Source organism: Morone saxatilis, unplaced genomic scaffold (genome assembly GCF_004916995.1).
Source record: "Morone saxatilis isolate NCDOM2014 unplaced genomic scaffold, NCSU_SB_2.0 Contig17, whole genome shotgun sequence".
In the NCBI taxonomy this organism is placed as follows: domain Eukaryota; kingdom Metazoa; phylum Chordata; class Actinopteri; family Moronidae; genus Morone; species Morone saxatilis.
In genome coordinates, this window is record NW_023339729.1 from 12,389,342 (window position 1) to 12,406,810 (window position 17,469).

General features: G+C 38.5%; 2 protein-coding genes across 3 annotated transcripts in view; both read right to left on the minus strand.

Moving 5' to 3' along the window:
- Positions 1-650: 650 nt before the first annotated feature.
- On the minus strand, positions 651-13,477 carry LOC118327105 (phosphoribosyl pyrophosphate synthase-associated protein 1-like). Its single transcript, XM_035660327.1, has 10 exons — positions 12,761-13,477; positions 9,505-9,557; positions 9,306-9,372; positions 8,241-8,413; positions 7,115-7,230; positions 6,902-6,957; positions 6,552-6,697; positions 2,922-2,992; positions 1,935-2,081; positions 651-1,154 (listed from the first exon to the last, which is right to left on the minus strand). The coding sequence occupies exons 1-10, from the start codon at positions 12,916-12,918 to the stop codon at positions 996-998; spliced, it is 1,146 nt and encodes a 381-aa protein (XP_035516220.1). The 5' UTR covers positions 12,919-13,477; the 3' UTR covers positions 651-995.
- A 1,048-nt stretch (positions 13,478-14,525) lies between these two features.
- si:dkey-45d16.4 (scaffold attachment factor B1) overlaps positions 14,526-17,469 on the minus strand; it is a 5,267-nt gene continuing 2,323 nt past the window's right edge. Inside the window, exons 5-7 of one of the 2 annotated variants that reach the window (XM_035659373.1) lie at positions 17,086-17,176; positions 16,132-16,317; positions 14,526-15,760 (exon numbers count right to left, since the gene is read on the minus strand). In XM_035659373.1, coding sequence (XP_035515266.1) covers positions 15,633-15,760; positions 16,132-16,317; positions 17,086-17,176 — 405 coding nt within the window. In that variant the 3' untranslated portion in view covers positions 14,526-15,632. Of the gene's footprint in view, positions 15,761-16,131; positions 16,321-17,085; positions 17,177-17,469 lie in introns of both variants that reach the window. The other variant, XM_035659372.1, reaches the window with a different exon arrangement.

The following is a 17,469-nucleotide window of genomic DNA, read 5'->3' on the forward strand; positions in this document are numbered from 1 at the left end:
TTCAGATCTGTGGTACATACTAAATAATTGTAAATGCTAAATCATAACTGGTCAAAAATCAACTAACTCGTTCTTTGTGAGGCATAAGAAACACAGAAGATAAATTAACATTTCATTAACCTTCTGTGTCAGATGTCACACATTAAGCAGGATTTCTTAAAAAAAAAAAAAAAGAATGATAAGAATCACGGAACATTACAACAATCAAATCCCAGCACCCTGTGCTACATTACACCAAACCTTTTTTCTACACTGTACTGTGTTTCCTGATAAGTGCTGTACTGTATAATATACTGAACCATAAAATGACACCTCATTCAATGCAGAGCTCTTTGGCACAGGACTTATGATAGACACTTTCATCTAACTATAGCTGAACACTGCAGCTTGACTTTTAATACTTCTCCATGCTTCATAAGTCAAGCCTCCTCCGCTCTGACTGAAACTGCTACTGAAAGTTTAGGTTTAGGTGTGAAGCAACTGTACTGTAGATTTCTGTACAGTTCCAGAATATTTTCACATTTAAAATGCAAACCATGTGTGTCCTCACTAATGCCAGCTGTGATGCTACGCTGCATTTATCCAGTTATTCAAATATATCTAAGCAATTGTCACTTTAAATCTACATGGTTCAAAGAAAATGACAGGACTTTACTCACCCAAGAATCATTTTTATTTGTCAAACTCTACAGCATACTGATAGGCTGCACACATTACATTATGTTGTGCTATTCATGTTTTCAGGTGGTAGGAAGCATATATTAGTTGAGTGAAATAGTTTGCATTGTTTGTACAGTCCCACTATGTAACATATCAGAGGAATAAAGCAGAGTTTGACTTGCTTTGTATGAAACACAGTAAATAAAGCCAATTTCTGTCAACATGTTTATCAGGAAAACAAAGAGAAACAACAGATTAAAGCAGAAACTGCAGTAAACTTGATTCTTGGTCATCAATGTGTGTGTGTATGCAGGAATGTAAGTGTGTGTGTTGCCTCAGTCATCCACAGCGATGTTGCGGAACAGATAGGCCATGGACTCTCCGTTGTGGATGCGCCGGATGGCCTCAGCCAGGATCATACTGACATCCACAGTTTTGATTTTTGGACACTGCAGCTTCTGCACCTCATGAGGCACAGTGTTGGTCACAACCACCTGGAGGCGCAATACAACAGATTTAGTGCCTTTTGGTTAGTCTTTTTCCTGTGAGGACTTTGCAGCACAGAGTCTAGGCTCTCAGGCAGCTCTCCAACTTCTTCTCAAGCTAAAATTGACAAATTATGAGACCAACTATGGGACTTCTTATGAATTTTGCCACATGGAAATGCTATAATCACATAACTGCATATAAAGAAACCCCAAACTAATTTTACGTAATTATTTAATGTCAATACCTCCCTCTCATGACATAAAATTCCCCTATAATTAAAGCCAATCCTGTCACTGTATCTTACCAACAAAGTTGTTGAGAAGCAGAATTCAGGGGAAAGTCCCCTATACCTTTTGAAAAGGTTTATAATAAAGGAACTCTCTAAAAGTCATGTTACTATAAGTTAAATTTTACATTCTTTCTCTAGATTCACACCTCACTGAGACATTAACAAAGCCCCCAGATAACCATGAGACCAATCTTTGCTTTAGAAAGACTAATGTGCACGAGTGATTGTTTTACATTTTTTGAGGAGGAAGGTAAAATGCTGATCTGGTCTACAGTATGGACTGTGCATGTACTCAGGTGGGATTGGGTTACGGTTATTGAAGCTTCTGATAATAAAAAAAATTAAAATGAATGAGATTAGTTCACTGAGGGTAGCTATAGGTCAACTTCCGAATTTTGACATACTAAAACAAATTTTCCAAGCACCTTTGAATGTTAATGTCAGTGACAGGATGGGGTGACACAGATAAGTTTGCGATCCACACATTTTATTTTACCTCATCAATGGCAGACTCCTCGATTAGTCTTGGGGCGTCTGCAGACAGTAGGCCATGTGTAGCCATGATGTAGATCTTGTAGGCTCCCCTCTCCTTCAAGATTTCTGCTGTTGCAACAAAGTCCTCTACATCATCTATGATGTCATCCTGAGAAAGTGACCACAGGGTTGAACATCAGACAGCAGAAGGGAAAAAAGGAAAAAGAGAAATATATATATTTGGACTGCTGGAAAACTGATTCTCAAGAGGTTCTATTTTTTGGGTCAGCACATCCTGGTCCGGACAGTTCTGAAAGATGATAGGCTATGGAATGAAGTGGCATGACTAACATGAATCTAGTTTAGTGCAAAAATCCCCAGAAGTATTTGGCCTTGTTTGGATATTTTGTGGTACTTTCCCACTTCAGCAATTAATTTTCTGAATCCCACAAAACCAGTAGAACACCAAACAAATGCCAAATGGAAAATAATCTGTCACAAACATTTGCACATAAGCACCCCCCCACCTAAGCTAACTGGATGATTAATATGTGAAAACCTCACTCTTTCCTTACGACACAGGATTAGCCAAAAATCAAAGCCATTCCTCACACAGAATCTTTCCAATACAGATGTTTTATGACATCCTGTGTTTCATTATATACATATAGTATATAAATATATTTAACTATTAAGTAAGTGTGGGTGGCATTAGTTCCTGGCTTGGAGATCAGAGTGCCCAGCATTCCAGTCCAGCATGGACCAGTCAATGCGGAGGTGGACTTGGGGCTGAAGTGTTACCTCGGGGGCACTCCTGACCCCTAACCACTCACGAGGCTGTACTGCAGCAGACACATCGCATTGTCTGTCCACATCTCTCCACATCAACTGCATGTGTATAAGTTTATGTGTATGCTCTGACCTGCATGTGCGTACATAATTACTACTATTCAAGGGGATATATATTTTATATTTATATTTATTAAAAGTAAATGATATAAAAGCTTACAACAATGATAGCGATTCTGCCTCCAACATCTCCAACAACAGTGATAGGTGGCTTCTCCTTCGCCATCATCACTGAAAAACACAAATGAAGGAAAATTACTTTATGGAGAATAGTGGAGGTCTGTCTTGAAGCTCCAATCAGGAATGGATTCCTGAGGGGAGGCAAAGTTAAGGGAGATTTGGTAAGAAGGGATTTGGTTAAAAACCTGCAAACATCATGCAAGAAAGCTCTACCCCAACAACTTTCCAGCTACCACAGCATCAGTCCTATAAGTGCAGGCCACTGAACACACACTCTGTGGGGCAAATTTGTGCTGAGGCTAAATCCAAACCAAGACTTAAGATGGTTTTACATGGTGCATGGACTACTTTTGGTATAGAAGTAGATGGACAAGTTGGTGTAGAACTTAGAAACCACAGACCAGGATCGATCATTATTTGCAATCTAATCAAACACTATATTTAACAAATAACAATATTGATGTTGAGAAAAGAATAACTTTTCTTTCTGATCTTTAAATTCTGATTTGGGACCCTTTCATATGTGGTCCAAAACAGATACAGGTTAGATTTTATTACATGCAATCTCAGTGTGAACAATTATATCTTAAATCATGTGACTTTTATGTCACTCTAGATCTACATTAATCTTGGGGGTCACTTCAGGACTGTGACCTGGTCACACTGGAATCTAATATGGGCCACATTTACCAAATAATGTAAACAGCCAAACCACAATCAGATCTGAGCAATAAATTATAAAAATTATATTGCAAAAATAAAATCTCTCAACTCCGACATGCACATTCAAATGTTTTACGTACTTGAAGGGATTTCAAGAAATAATCGATCCAGGTCCTGAACCCACCACATCTGACTTGTATGCCCCCCCCACACTGAGTCCCTGACCATACCAGTAACCTTCTTCCAAACAACAGCAAGGCACGTTTAGAGGTCCATTCCCAAATCCATCACAAGACCATCCAGCAAGGCTTCTGTGCAAAACTAAACATTTAAAAATATTTGAATGGTCAAGGAATTTTGGGTTGGAAAGGAAACCAAGAAACTGAATAGTTTTCTTTAAAAAAAAAAAAAAGAAGATAAAAAAAAGATAACCAAGCCCACAACTCAAAACTTATCAAGCAAATGATTATGATGGCATGATTATGTTCATGTTAAGCAAGTAATTAACTACAATCTGTATTTCATAACCTAAATCTAGTAGCAGGGTTAATTACCCACATTTAATTACAGTTTCATGTATCTACTGGGTCTTTACTCTCTTTTTTCATCCCTTAAATTTTAATATTAAGCAGCTAACGTCACAGTTTCTCGACCCAGTAATAATGCTTAATATAACAAGAACAAAAACCATTTTAACTGAGAGGATTTGAGACTGAGGGCTTCCAACAAATATCACTTTGGGGAAAACAAATTTTCATCTTATGATTCACGTGCTTTAATGTATTAGGAAAGGGCAGCTCCCCACTACAAAAACCATGTAAAGTATTTTCCCTTGCCAAAATCAAAGCATAAACAGACAGGCTTTAACAGTCTGCTGTGTGCATATCCTCATATGTAGGGGGAACAAACTTGGGCCAGACATGTTCCAAGAGTTTAATTTACCCATTCATTTAAAATTCTTTGCAAAAAAGTCCCCTATTTGAGGCAGATGTTTTACCATAGCCATTGTATTTCTGTTGAACTGATCTCTTGTTTAAAACACAAAGCGCTGGCACAGAGAACACAGCTGGAAGAAGTAATGCATGTCCTACATTCCTTCATAACCTCAGCGGTAAGCTGGGGTCAGTGTGTGAAATGCCTTACGTCAATAAGGATGCCATCAATATTCAAGACAGCTTTTGATTTAGCTCTAGGAAGGAGCCAAGAATAAAGTGGGCTGACAGTTTTGCTGCATGGGGAGCTGACATGCACAGATCTGAACTTGCAGGGAAATACTGATATACTTTGTATACAGAATTTAGATTCTACATGGTGTGGGACATAAACTCTCCTTTTGCTGGACAAATAGGTTTCATCAACAGTTAAGTTTGCATTGCTGATCCCATATTTCCCATATATAAGTGTCTATAGGAATTTGTTACTATTAGTAAGGGAGTTTTTCTTTTGTTTTTTTGTACTCCTTAGGATGACTGATATAACGAACACCTAATATAGGATTTTTTTATTTAAAATTTTGAAAGTCCAGATGTGAAATGAAGTGGAAGCCCTCAGTAACTCATTCTGTCATTCCATGCAGTGAAGCATAAACAATCAACAGGAAGCAAAAGCGTTATGATCATACTTGGGAGCTCTATCCCAGGGAATGGGACATGATGTCTGTTGCCTGCGTTGGCAAAAGATAGGATGGTACAGAAATTATTAATGCACATTTAGACATACAACAAACAGACAACACACTACAGAGCGCTCACTGATGCCCAAAAACGTCCATCGTTTTTCTGAGGAAGAGGATCGAAATCCCAGAGCAACCGTTTTCAGTGGTAAGAAGCCTTTCTGTACCATGAGTTGACATTTCACATAATCAGTACATGAATAGAGAGAGAGGCGGCTGAAATGAGTGTTGATTCAGCTCCTGCTGGGGAGAAGACGGAGATGGCTGACATAAAACAGTTCCAAGCAGAGGGGGATAAAGAAGAGAAAGAAGGTTAATTCAAACTGAAAAGAGAGCAGACGGGACAAGACTAGATGAGGAGAGAAACAGATCTGGCTGAGGAAGAAAAAAAATAGGCAATGTCTGTCATTGCCTATTTCACAGCTGGCTACAACAATGCCTCGGGCAGGTCTAACCTGAAACATGCTGAGTGTGTGTGTGTGTGTGCCTGCAAGGTCAGCATGGTCATTACTCGTCTTAAGCTGGCCATTTTAGGCAGCTTAAAGAGAGGCTAAAACTGTGAGCAAAGATCAGCCCTCATACTGCTACATACTCAGAGGTATTAGCAAAAGGAAAGGAGAACATATACAAGTATTTTGAAAAAGCTCCCAAGACATCTGTTAGATATTATTTTTAACAATTTGGGGAACAAAACTTTGGTTTATGTTTTCTGTGTGGCTAGAGACACATACCTTGGCCACACAGCTCAAAATTCAAAAAACTCTAATGGCTCTGTTGGAAATTTAGCTCTCCACATCACCCAACAAAATATCTGAAGTGGCTAGCAGTTATAGTTCCAAGAAACCTTGATAGGAATGGAAAGTTCCCCCGTCTGCAGTGGAAACACTCCATCATTTTAAAGCCATTAACAATTTATAACATTCCTGCAGATTATGGTTGCATTCTAGTCTACGGTTGTCTTTATGCCTTGCTCTTGTGCTTAATGAAACTTTAAACGATTATCATAATTTTTGTAACATTGTTTGTATTGATATTTAAAAAAAAAGATTAATAGTAGATTAGCATATGGCTTTCATATTCGCACACATGACCTGAGTTATAAAATAAACGTAACGTTCTTCAGGGAGAAAATGTTTGTGATTGACCAGAGTCAATATAAACCCAAAAAAAAAGCCACTTTGTTTGCATACAAGTAATGACTGTCCGAGGTTACAGAAAAAACACAACAGACAGAGAAACTTGTGAACAGGCATGCAGTGGCAATGTGTGCCTTACATGGCAGTTCCAGGCCGGTGTGTCCTGTGGTGGTGCGGGACAATGGGGGAGAGTGGCGACCATCAGCCATATCTGACTCTGATTGATGGGCCTCTCCGTGCATCACTGCCAGCCCGAGTCGCAGTCTCTCAGCGTAGGACTGAGCTCTGCGATAGACAAACACGTAGACACACAAGAGTCAAATACACATACACACAAATATAGGCAAAAAAAAGTGGTGATGTGAAAAGACAAATGCACTATGAGAACGCTAAAGAAAGAAACTACAACAGTACGACAAGTGTAAATCTGAGAATGCAACTAGAAAATGTGAACGTTCAGGTTCTGACTGTCCCAGGATTTCTTGTTACCTCTTAGCAGCTGAAGGGGACTTTGCAACAATGACGGCATTCCTGTAGTCAGGGATCTGATTTAAAAAAAGAGAAACATTAGTTTTAGTTCTCCAACATCAAACTGACCTTTGAACTTATATCTGAATAAATATTGTCTGACTATAAATTAGTTCCAACACCATCATTGCTATGACACTACACTGTCCAGAGTACAGTGTAATATAGCCTCACCTCCTCCTGGATGTACTGGATGAGGAAGGGGGAAGCTCTCAGGTTGTCAACAGGGAAGCTGAAGAAGCCTTGGATTTCTTTCTGGTGGAGGTCCACGGTGATGATGTGCGTTAGCCCTGCAACACCAAAGACATACACATGCATGAGTTCAGAACACATTTCTGCAGTATTTGAAGCACAAATTTATAGAGGTCTTACAGAGGTATTTTGGTATAAAAATATAAATTGCCATGATGATTGTACACATAAATAGATTGCCCCCAGGTGCATCTGGTATTCAGTATAAAATTGGGAAATTCTAAGTTTGTAAAAAAAAAAAGTTCCAAGTAATGTGATACACTATTTAACACATCCCCTGGACTGTGCCTAACATAAATTATGCAACCAGGCTTGCATACTGTAATTTGAAAAGTGGCAAGTGGCTCTGTTATGTGCAGCTAAAGTTTAGGACAAAACTGAAGACTAGCTGAAACCTACAAAGACAGGACAAACTACACATTCCAACAACTTGCACAGAGTTTTTTTGTCTTTGACAGTCAGGTAGGAGCATAAACCTTAAGATTGACTAAATAAACTAGACAACACACTGACCATCCCGTAAATCCAGTGACAATGGTGGACAGCAACAGACAGCTTGCACTGTTTATATGCACTGACATTTGTGCTGAAAACGCCAAAAAGGAGAAAAAAGCCTGGAGTGTGGGTGATATTTTGGATGGAGAGCTGCAGGCAACGCAGACTGTATAGACTACAGAGGGAGTGGGGGTTAGTGAGCTTTATATAACAAAGCTAACTTAAGGGAAAGCTGAGGGTATGTCTCCCTCAGAACGGGTGATATCAGTGCCAATGTCAGTCGGAAAATACTAAACAAAAGGTTTTTGTGAGAATGACTGGCAGCGATTGGATCTGAAGACTTCCAATAGTATCTTTACATTTCGTATACTATAGAATTTTATTTTTCAGACTGTCAACACGTGACCCAGACTGGAATAAAACTAATCCAACTTGGACCATTTCATCAGGTTGCTTGCTACATTAGTCGGTTTTCTGACTTTAATCTGAGCTTTCATTCAGTCAGTATGAATAACAAATAATGACAAAGGAAATTACAACACACAGCACATACCAGCTTTAGCTAACATGGAAGCTAGCAGCTTGCAGACGATGGATCCTCTCTTCCTCATCTTGCACTGCTTGCTGTAAGGAAAGTAGGGAATGACCCCGATGATGTTCTTGGCACAGGACGTTTTCAGGGCATATGCCATAACCAGCAGCTCCATGATGGCCGTGTTGACATCTCTGAGAAACAACACATTCAATTCAAGAGACTATATCAGACATCACAACCCACTAAAGCGCTCTGCTGGTGTGCAATTAGTCTGAGCCAAACAGGCACAGATGGATATGTTGATGGCGACTGATGAGTCAGCAGTGTCATGTTTGTTTACAAGATTATCATCCCATAAACCACTCTGTAAATAAAGTAAACCATGTAAAACTGTTTTTACTACCATTGTTTTTATGTGGCCTTTTATTGGAATAATAATAATAATTGATCAAGTTTCTATGAAAGAAACAAATAGCAAATTGTGTAGATAAACATGACCTAGATACAAAGTTCTGTTCAGGAACAACATCTGAAAGTAAGAAAGGATTGGTTGACAGAACATTTTTAAATCACCATCCCCACTGGCAAGAAATCAAAACTCTGTTACTGTGGTGGATTTTGATACACAACCATGATGGTTGTCATTTTGATGCCTATGACAGTTTCACTACTTGGTATGTAACAGGATACTGGATACAGCCATTTTGGCATCGACAGCTTGTTAAAAAAACAGATATCTCAGACAGGTGGGTCAGTGGACTGCTGGATCTGTACACGCTCGATACAGGAAGCTGCAAAATGTGAAGTCCTGTCATGTGAACTATTATCTTTCAGAGCATACCTCATCGTCATAGCAAATAACTGATTAACAAGGACAAACAGAAGACTCATCTGGTTAAAGTGAAATGGCCACAGAGGTGTGGCTTTACGGGCTGTAAAATCAAAACAGAGAGGCAAAAGACTGCGAGTGACAGTTTGGAGTTTGGTGACATTTCTCTGAAGGGGTTCATCACATTGTACATAGTGATATACTTCTTTGTTAATATAAAGCATTAAGGTATCAAGAGCACTGTTGTGTCTCACCTGGGAATGGTCTGAATGATAAAGATGTCTTGTCCACGGACAGACTCTTTCACATCCACTCTAGTCTCTGAAAACAAAAACACAAAAACACAATCATAGTGGGTTCAAGTGCAAAATCAAGAAGACACTAAAGCACAGCTAATTAATCTAGGACATTAATTGTGGAAATTGGGGACTTGAGGATATTTATCAGCCTTACCTTTATTTGACTCCTGATAAACCACTGACTTTCCCAACTCCACACCCAAGCGTCTGGATAAAACAAACAGATCACAAAGTGTTAAAAATATAAAACACACACCTTTATGTGTTCCATTAATAGATGTAGTAGATGGAGGGCTCTGGGGAAACAAAATGTGGAAGCCATAAAGGATGCCTGTTAAGGTTTGGTTCAGTTCAGTAGACCAGCTTCAAAGAGTAAAACATCAAAACATTCACAAAAAACACATTATGAACACAGTTGTGCCTAGGGCGGAAAATGATGCGGTTCATTTGAAAACCGACCCATCACAGAACAGTGCCAATATTAAAGAATGAACTTGATGGCTCTTTAAAGCACGCCACAGCTGAGTGAGAGCTTGGCTTGGTGACAGTCTCTGCCAGGACAGTCAGCATTGATCCCGCTAGACAAAACAGGCCTCTCTGCCTCTGTAGCCTCGGCCTGTTTACATCCCTCAACCTTCCGATATTTGACATAATACCATCATTTATTATGATGACGGTACCTTCAAGTGAGACAAATAAAAAAGAACAATCAAAGGATATGGGATTTGTGCTTGAAGTATTATTTCTGTTCATATTTCCATTTTCCTAACAAGGGAAAGACCCAGTTTGGAGAAGGTATAAACAACCTTATTAATCACATTCAGTGAAGAAATACATGGTTAAAAAAAAAAACTTTAGTTTAGTTGACTTTAGTTGCAGGGGTGTTTAAACCACAGCCCAGTCACCACATGCACCACTGAGTAAAATTCAGTACAGAAATCATTGACATTTTCTGTGTGCTGATGCTGATGTTGTAATTTAACCTTTGCCCTGCAAGAAAACTCTATTTGGCCTCCCCAATAATGTTCTGCAATGTTGCCAAACAGTGTAAACTGAGAAAGTTAAGTTGTTTTTCACTATCTGAGCAATGCAACTTGGCTGTCTGACAAGTCTAACCAGTCTGAAGGTCTGCTCCCTGATTTCCACAAGGAAACAACAAGACAACATATCAGTCAGTGTTTTTATAAGGACTACAAACTGACAAACAAACTTCCTGTTTTTATTTAATCTTACCTGGTATCACTTGTTTTTCTACTGAGCCAGCCAATACCCTTTTAAATGCCCTATGAATCACTGCCTAGTAAATGATGTCTGCCTGCCAAAGTAACAACCAGTGTACAATAAGTGTGCCGTGCTTAGACCCTTAACAGACCGGTATCTGCACAGTAAACTCCTTTCATCGCAGTTATTCTCACTGACAGGTCCTCCTAAATCTTCTACGCCAAGAGAAATATAGAATTAATCATAGCCTAATAATATTTCATCTTCACTGTACAGTGTATGTGCACAGCATGTTGTTCATCTGCAATTACACTTAAGGGAAATGATGATTAAGGGAAAAAGAGCTTAAGACTTAAAAGAGCCTTATAGTGAATGCTAGAACAAGGGTTTAGTCAATTCTTTGAAGGTTGAATGACTTCGAAGTTTCCAATATTTGGTAGTATTTTCTGCCAAAAATTCCTTCGGATGATATTCATACCAACAAAATTAACCTTTTGTCCCACTATTGTCCCAAATTCTACTTTCAATTGTCCCAGACTTGACTTAACATTGTCCCAAATTGAAGTTTTATAATTCATTCTACATAATGAATATACTAGTTTTTACTTTATTTCAGTAACTCGCCTCAACATTTGACTCACTCTGGTCCGCCATGGAAGTTCTGCTAGTTGTTGCCTGCACTTCTATCTGAATAAAACATTTAAATTACCTGAGGTGTTTAGCCACAATCAGTTTTCATTATTTACTTTGTTATTGGTTGAGTTACTGTTTCTTGTTCATTTTTAACAGTTGGATCAATAAATGCATCACTGCCAACTGCAGTGCAAATTTACACAGATGATTTGAACATTAATATTGTTAATATTATAACAATCACAAATTCACAATCAAAACATGAATGGGTTAAGTACAAAAGGTAAAAAGAAATCTTCAAAGGGAATATTAACAAACTATTTAAATATTTACAAGTTCAAACTAACTATTTACATATAAGATAAAGGAACACCGTAATCCAGAGATCCGGAAAGAAAGAGAGAGAGAAGGTCAAATGTGCCACACCTACTGACTGCCTGCATATGGCGAGGAAGAGGAGAGGAAGAGACCCCGGCGATGTTGGCAGAAAAGGCATGGACTGCAATTACTCTGAGCAGCATGCATGGGAATGAATTACAATATAACTGACTATATTTCTCACCTTTTCCTGAATTTGTTGTTAGTCACGTTTTATTAATAATGTAACTAAGAAGGCCTAAAAAGTCACTAAATCTAGCGCAAAAGTCAAATTGGCAACACAATGATTGATTTTGTGTGCGTAAGCACTCATGTGGCGTAACCTAGAGCTGTAGTCACCTCATTTCTCAAATTTGAACGTCTAACAATTGTGTAACTGTTCTATATTCTGCACACACACAATAACTTCATTTGTAATGATACATTTCTATATTGTCCCAGAGACTTTATTCTCAGGACATCCTTACTTTTGAGTGCTGTCCTAAAGGTAGTGTCATAGCAAGGTTTAAATCACATTTTTAAACAGAAAGAAGTGACACCTCTCCAAGAACAGTCCCTACCAATATCTCTGAAGTTAAGTCATATTAGATCATTCTGATGTGGCCTCCCAGGGGGCAAATGTCCCAGCATCTGATTGGTTGAAAAGGAGGGGACTGGGGAGGGGAGCTGATCCATTTGCTGACAATGATAAGTTAGGGCTGTAGGGGTAATGTTGCTGTGTCCATAACAACTTAAGCACTTCGACCACTTAAACCTAAAGCAATACATCATAAATTGATGCTGAGCCTTGTTTGTAAGGGTATACGTTTCAGTTGCAAGTGACGAGCTAAAAGTGATAGATATCAGACAAACAGATAACTAAAACTATTTTGCAGTATTTGTTTATATAAACAGTGTACCACCTGCCATGTGCCATCATGCCTTTATGTTAGCCTATGATTTCCACACTATATGCAGTGTTTGTTGGTAGGCTTTTACCTAACTTCACTGCATTACATTCAAAACAATACACACCCAGCGGCCTCAGTTTCACCTGCAGCTTTGACCCCCAGGTGCACTGTCAGGGTACATGGCAGGTAAAAAATAAATAAATAAATAAATAAATAAATAGGCCAATCCTCAAAATTCGAAAGATGAAATGACATTAATCATGATGGTATTGTATAAACCTCACTTACTCTGTGATCTTCTTGGCTAGCTCGGTGCAGGCGGTGGTGGAGTTGGCAGAAAAAACACGGTAGCCAGTTCTTGAAATATTCATTTTCCTGTAACCATACGACAGCTTTGGAGAGAGAGAGACCAGAGACTTGTGACCCCCAAAACGCCTAATAGGCATTGTTCTTTGGAGTCAATGTGATATGTGTTTACGTTTCCCCCACAAAGATCGTCAAACTCGTCCGTTATTAGCCTACCAGAGGAGCAGCTTTCACACTAAAATCTAAACTCTGCGTAGTTTACACTGCCACCACCATCTTTAAGTCAAAAAAACAAAACAAAATCCACTGCAGCTGTGTAACGCAACCCTGTATATAACCTAAAATAACAGAGAGCACATGCTCCACATGTAACGTGGGAGCAACACTCGTGCTGTTGATAGCGAGTCAACAACCACAACTAGAAACACAAAAACCCCGGACTAACACAACGACAGCAGAGGGAAAGCTGAGCTCTGTGTTTCCATGCGGGCCACTGAGTCTCATCGTCTCCAGGACACACACACCGGTTTATTTTACCATGAAGACGCACTAAATGTTACAAAAAAAACTTCGAGGGCGCTGTAACAATGTTGTAAATTCAGAACTCCGCCGGTAGCATTCAAATGTAGCTACTGTAAACTTTGTAGCAATGCGGTGGCAGCAGGGGAGAAGACGCCACGAGCACACGTTCATTGGGTGGATGAAAAGAGGGAGTGACGTTGAAGAGAACCAATCACAGACTAGAGGGTAACAACAGAGGGTGGGGACGATATAATGCCGACCAATCAGCGCCTGGGGTTCGTGTGACCTACAATTAAAGCGCAACGATCGAAAAGCGGTGAGAAAGTTTTTTTGCCCCAAATCTACAGGCAACTCAACAAGAAGTAAACACACTGTAAAATACTTGTTTACAAGTAAACCCTGCATTCAATTCTTTATCAGCAAAATAGAAAAAGTGCCCATTGTGCAGAGTGCTGTAGTTGTCACATTGGTGGTGCATTATTAATGATAAATGAATAGAATAATCATAATAATAATCATAATGTTTAGTATGTCAAATCTGACTGGGTGAAAGGGTGTAGCATGGAATTAGCCAAGCTTTTAGATAAATGTAGTGGAGGAAATAGTACTGTATTTTCCTCTGAAATGTAGCAGATAAGTGTAAAGTAAAAATGTAGTTTATACTGCATATGGTGTATATATTTTAATTATGGTCTCTATATTTTCTATTATATCTTTATAATATTTTTAGTTAGTATTCTTTATTGTATTTTTACACTCTTCTACACTTTTTGCACTATATTTCTCCTGTGCTGCTGTGTCAAACTTGAATTTCTCCCACGGGGGATCGATAAAAGAACATCTTATCTTATCTTAAAGTAGCATGAAATGGAAATACTCAACTACAGTGCAAGTAAGCACATATCCTACTTGAAAAATGTTCATTCCACCAATGTTCTTCCAAGGATTTTAACGCAGGCTTAAAATACTAGCCTGCTAAAGTCAGTTTTAAGCTTCATTGGATTAGTGGGAACCTTATTATGATAATATGTAGATGTGCACATTTAGGGTAAAATCCAATTTCATAGTTCTTTTGAAAAATTACTCTTAATGAGTCACCAATTCATAAAGCTGTATGTGGTATAAATGACACTTACATTGTAAGTTGAATGATGGTGATGATTAGCGTGATTATGTACTGTATACTGTCAATGTGATGAACCCACACAAACTTGGCTTAAAATTATTTCTTTTTGTATTGTCTTTACATGCTTTGATTTTATACAACATGGCAGTGTTGTGGGGACTTGTGGGGAAAAATAACATTTTAATTTAAATCATTTTTATGAACAACATATAGAAAAAAAAACACCCTGTAAATCAGTGGAACATAAAGTGCTCCTGTCATGAAATCCATGTTTGTGTAATACTGTAACTTTAACCTATGACAGTATGACATCTGGAAGTAACCATTCATAATGAGGATGTTGACATACAGTTGACTAATAACCGTTTTATAGCAAAAGTAATGTAACACACCTAATCATTTCAGTAAAAATATGTGTAAAAGTGCTTACCAGTCAATGTACAGTGGGTCACTAAAATATAATTTTACTTCTATTTTAATCAAAATGTCTTCACATTGAAAAATAAGTAAAGTCATTAATATGTTAATGCTACAGGATTTTCAAAAACCTTGAGCTGCACTATAACCTTAATGTTAAATGCCTAAATATACATCTTTGCACCAAGAATGGTGTCCCTTAGACTGTGAACAGGACTCGTTAAAACATACTGCTGTTGGTGTCACATTAAGAATGCATTTATCCACTTTTGTGCAACAGACCAACTTGGCACACCTGTCCACAGCCAGTTTTGGCTCAGTGTATCACCACACCCAAGAAACCGCACCCTTTTCTGCATACTATTTCTTAGATGACACTCCAGTAATTGCAGCACTTTTAAATCCTCATGCAGTTTGTGGGATCTGTGGAACTGTTGCCATCTATATGGATCAGCAGCTGGTTTAGGCAAATATTGCAGCTTTTAAACACTGTCAGCAGTTTTATGTGTCTTTTGGTATTCACTTAAGTTCGACAAAGGCAACTGCACATCTTCCATTAGTCTCCTCCATTTCAAATATTCACTGTTCCTTTCTTTGATCAGATTTTGTTCGGTTATGTTAGCAGGTCTTTGACCTACATGTAACAACCAACAACCATTGTTCTTTTCACTTCTAGTTTCTTTGTTTTCTTTCCTCTTTTTAGAGTCGACCACGTTTTTTTTCTGTATTACATGTTTGACTCTTTTTTTTAAGATGGCATTAAAATTCAGGTGATACAGTTTTCCTCTGTCAGCCTTTTAGCACTTTCTCTTTTAGCAGGTCCAAGATGACCTGCCTCTCTTGGCTCTCCAGCTCAAATCTCCGTTCCCTCTCTTTTCTCTCAGCTCCCAGACGCTCCCTCTCCAGAGCGATCTTACCTGAGAATAAAAGAAAAACAGAGAAATTAAATCTGTAATTCAGTGCCTCTTGAGGATAATGGCAGCATCAACAGTGAGCATATACAGCAATTATTTCCTCCTTTATTATGAGATCAGCAAAGAAAACTTTGATCCTTTTCAACTGACATTTATAACTGCCTTGCATTATAAATGGCCTTGCATCAGCAGACAGGATTTAATGCCTATTTTAGTTACAATTGATGCCCTAATAACAAGTTGTGGCTTTAAAACTAATTAAAACCCACTTTGCAAGATGATAATATCCACATAACATGACAAATATTTGAACCCCCTTACATTTAAAATCACACAAAATCACACTTCACTACTCACTACTGTGAAAATCTTACTCCTTTGAATCTCTAGCTCCTCCCGGCGCAGAGCGAGCTCCTCCTCTCGCAATCGCTGCTCCGCCTCTGAGCGTTTCTCCAGGAAGCTGAGAATCTCAGAATACGTCTGGCAGCAGCACTGGCAGGGCTGTTTGGCCATGGGCGCCGCTGAAAGCTCTGCCATTTCCTCGCGGTCTTCTTCTGGTTCTGCTGTGACAGTATGTTCAAATGTACAGACTTTTGAAGGCAACAGTCAGTGACACACATGAGGGCAAATACTTGCTTATATAGGCTTCAACTTGAAATTGAAGGATGGAGTTGGGGCATTTAAGCTACACCCAAGTCTGTTTTTTGAGTTGGAAACACTCCCTTGTAGAAAATAGTAGGTCAGAAAATAAATAATTTGGAATCACAGCGTAGGGTCCACCGTACCTGTTGTCACGTCAGTGAATCAAATCGAAGCAGCTTACTACTGTTTGTGCTATCTACACAACGTTTTTGTCTAAACTATGTTTTTGTCATAGAAACATCTGAGTTACATGTTATTAGAGATGTGGCGACACATCCAAGCTGACTACAGCCTTTATTCTCAATAAAATAAAACAAAAAAGAAGCTACATTTTAAGACCACATCAGGTAAATTATGTACCTTTTTAAAGACAGGTTTTGTATGATTTACATTTGTTTTATTAGCTGATTGACTTAATGATTTCTTCCGTTACTTTTCACTTTTGTTTACACTGCATTACAGATAGTTAAATTGTAAAACCGGTGTCTTATGACAAAATTAGCGAATGTGCAAACCCATCATCATTAAAGAGAATGGTGTGCTGTGACTAAAAACACACAATATAATAGCTACCTCAAATACCACATACCTGTAGAAATAACTGGAGGCAATAATGAATATGTTATCTTTTAACTATGTGTTAAACAAGTGACATCTCCTGTCTTTTGCTCTGAATCAGTTTTTACCTGCAGTGGGTGTTTGTGTGATACTGACGTTGGGTTTGTCTTGCTCTGGTAGAGTTAGTTCTTCTATGGCTCGCTTTCTCAGTTCATCCTCCTATAGGAAAGATGAGGACACAATTACTTATCACTTCTCCAACCATAAAAACAAATAAATAAGAAAATCAAATGACGATATGACCGCAGAAACTATAGCAGGTGTTACCAATAATAGCGCCAAGTTATAGTAAAAGAAACACTTAATAATATACTTAATAATATTAGTAAGAGTAGTAACAAAAAGTGTAGTTGTAGCAGCAGTAAGTGTCAGGTTACTTGTGACTAGTGCCACCAGGAGGAAGAAAGAGGAAATGACCAAGTAGTTGCAGAGAACATAGATAGATAGATAGA

What these genes read in the sequence shown, in the direction of transcription:
- LOC118327105 (XM_035660327.1), bottom strand. Translation starts at nt 12,918, where the DNA reads ATGCCTATTAGGCGTTTTGGGGGTCACAAGTCTCTGGTCTCTCTCTCT. An exon ending in ATCATTCAGACCATTCCCAG is followed by an intron (nt 8,414 to 9,305) that starts GTGAGACACAAC and finishes GTTGTTTCTCAG; the next exon opens with AGATGTCAACACGGCCATCA. An exon ending in CACCGGCCTGGAACTGCCAT is followed by an intron (nt 2,993 to 6,551) that starts GTAAGGCACACA and finishes TGTGTTTTTCAG; the next exon opens with TGATGATGGCGAAGGAGAAG.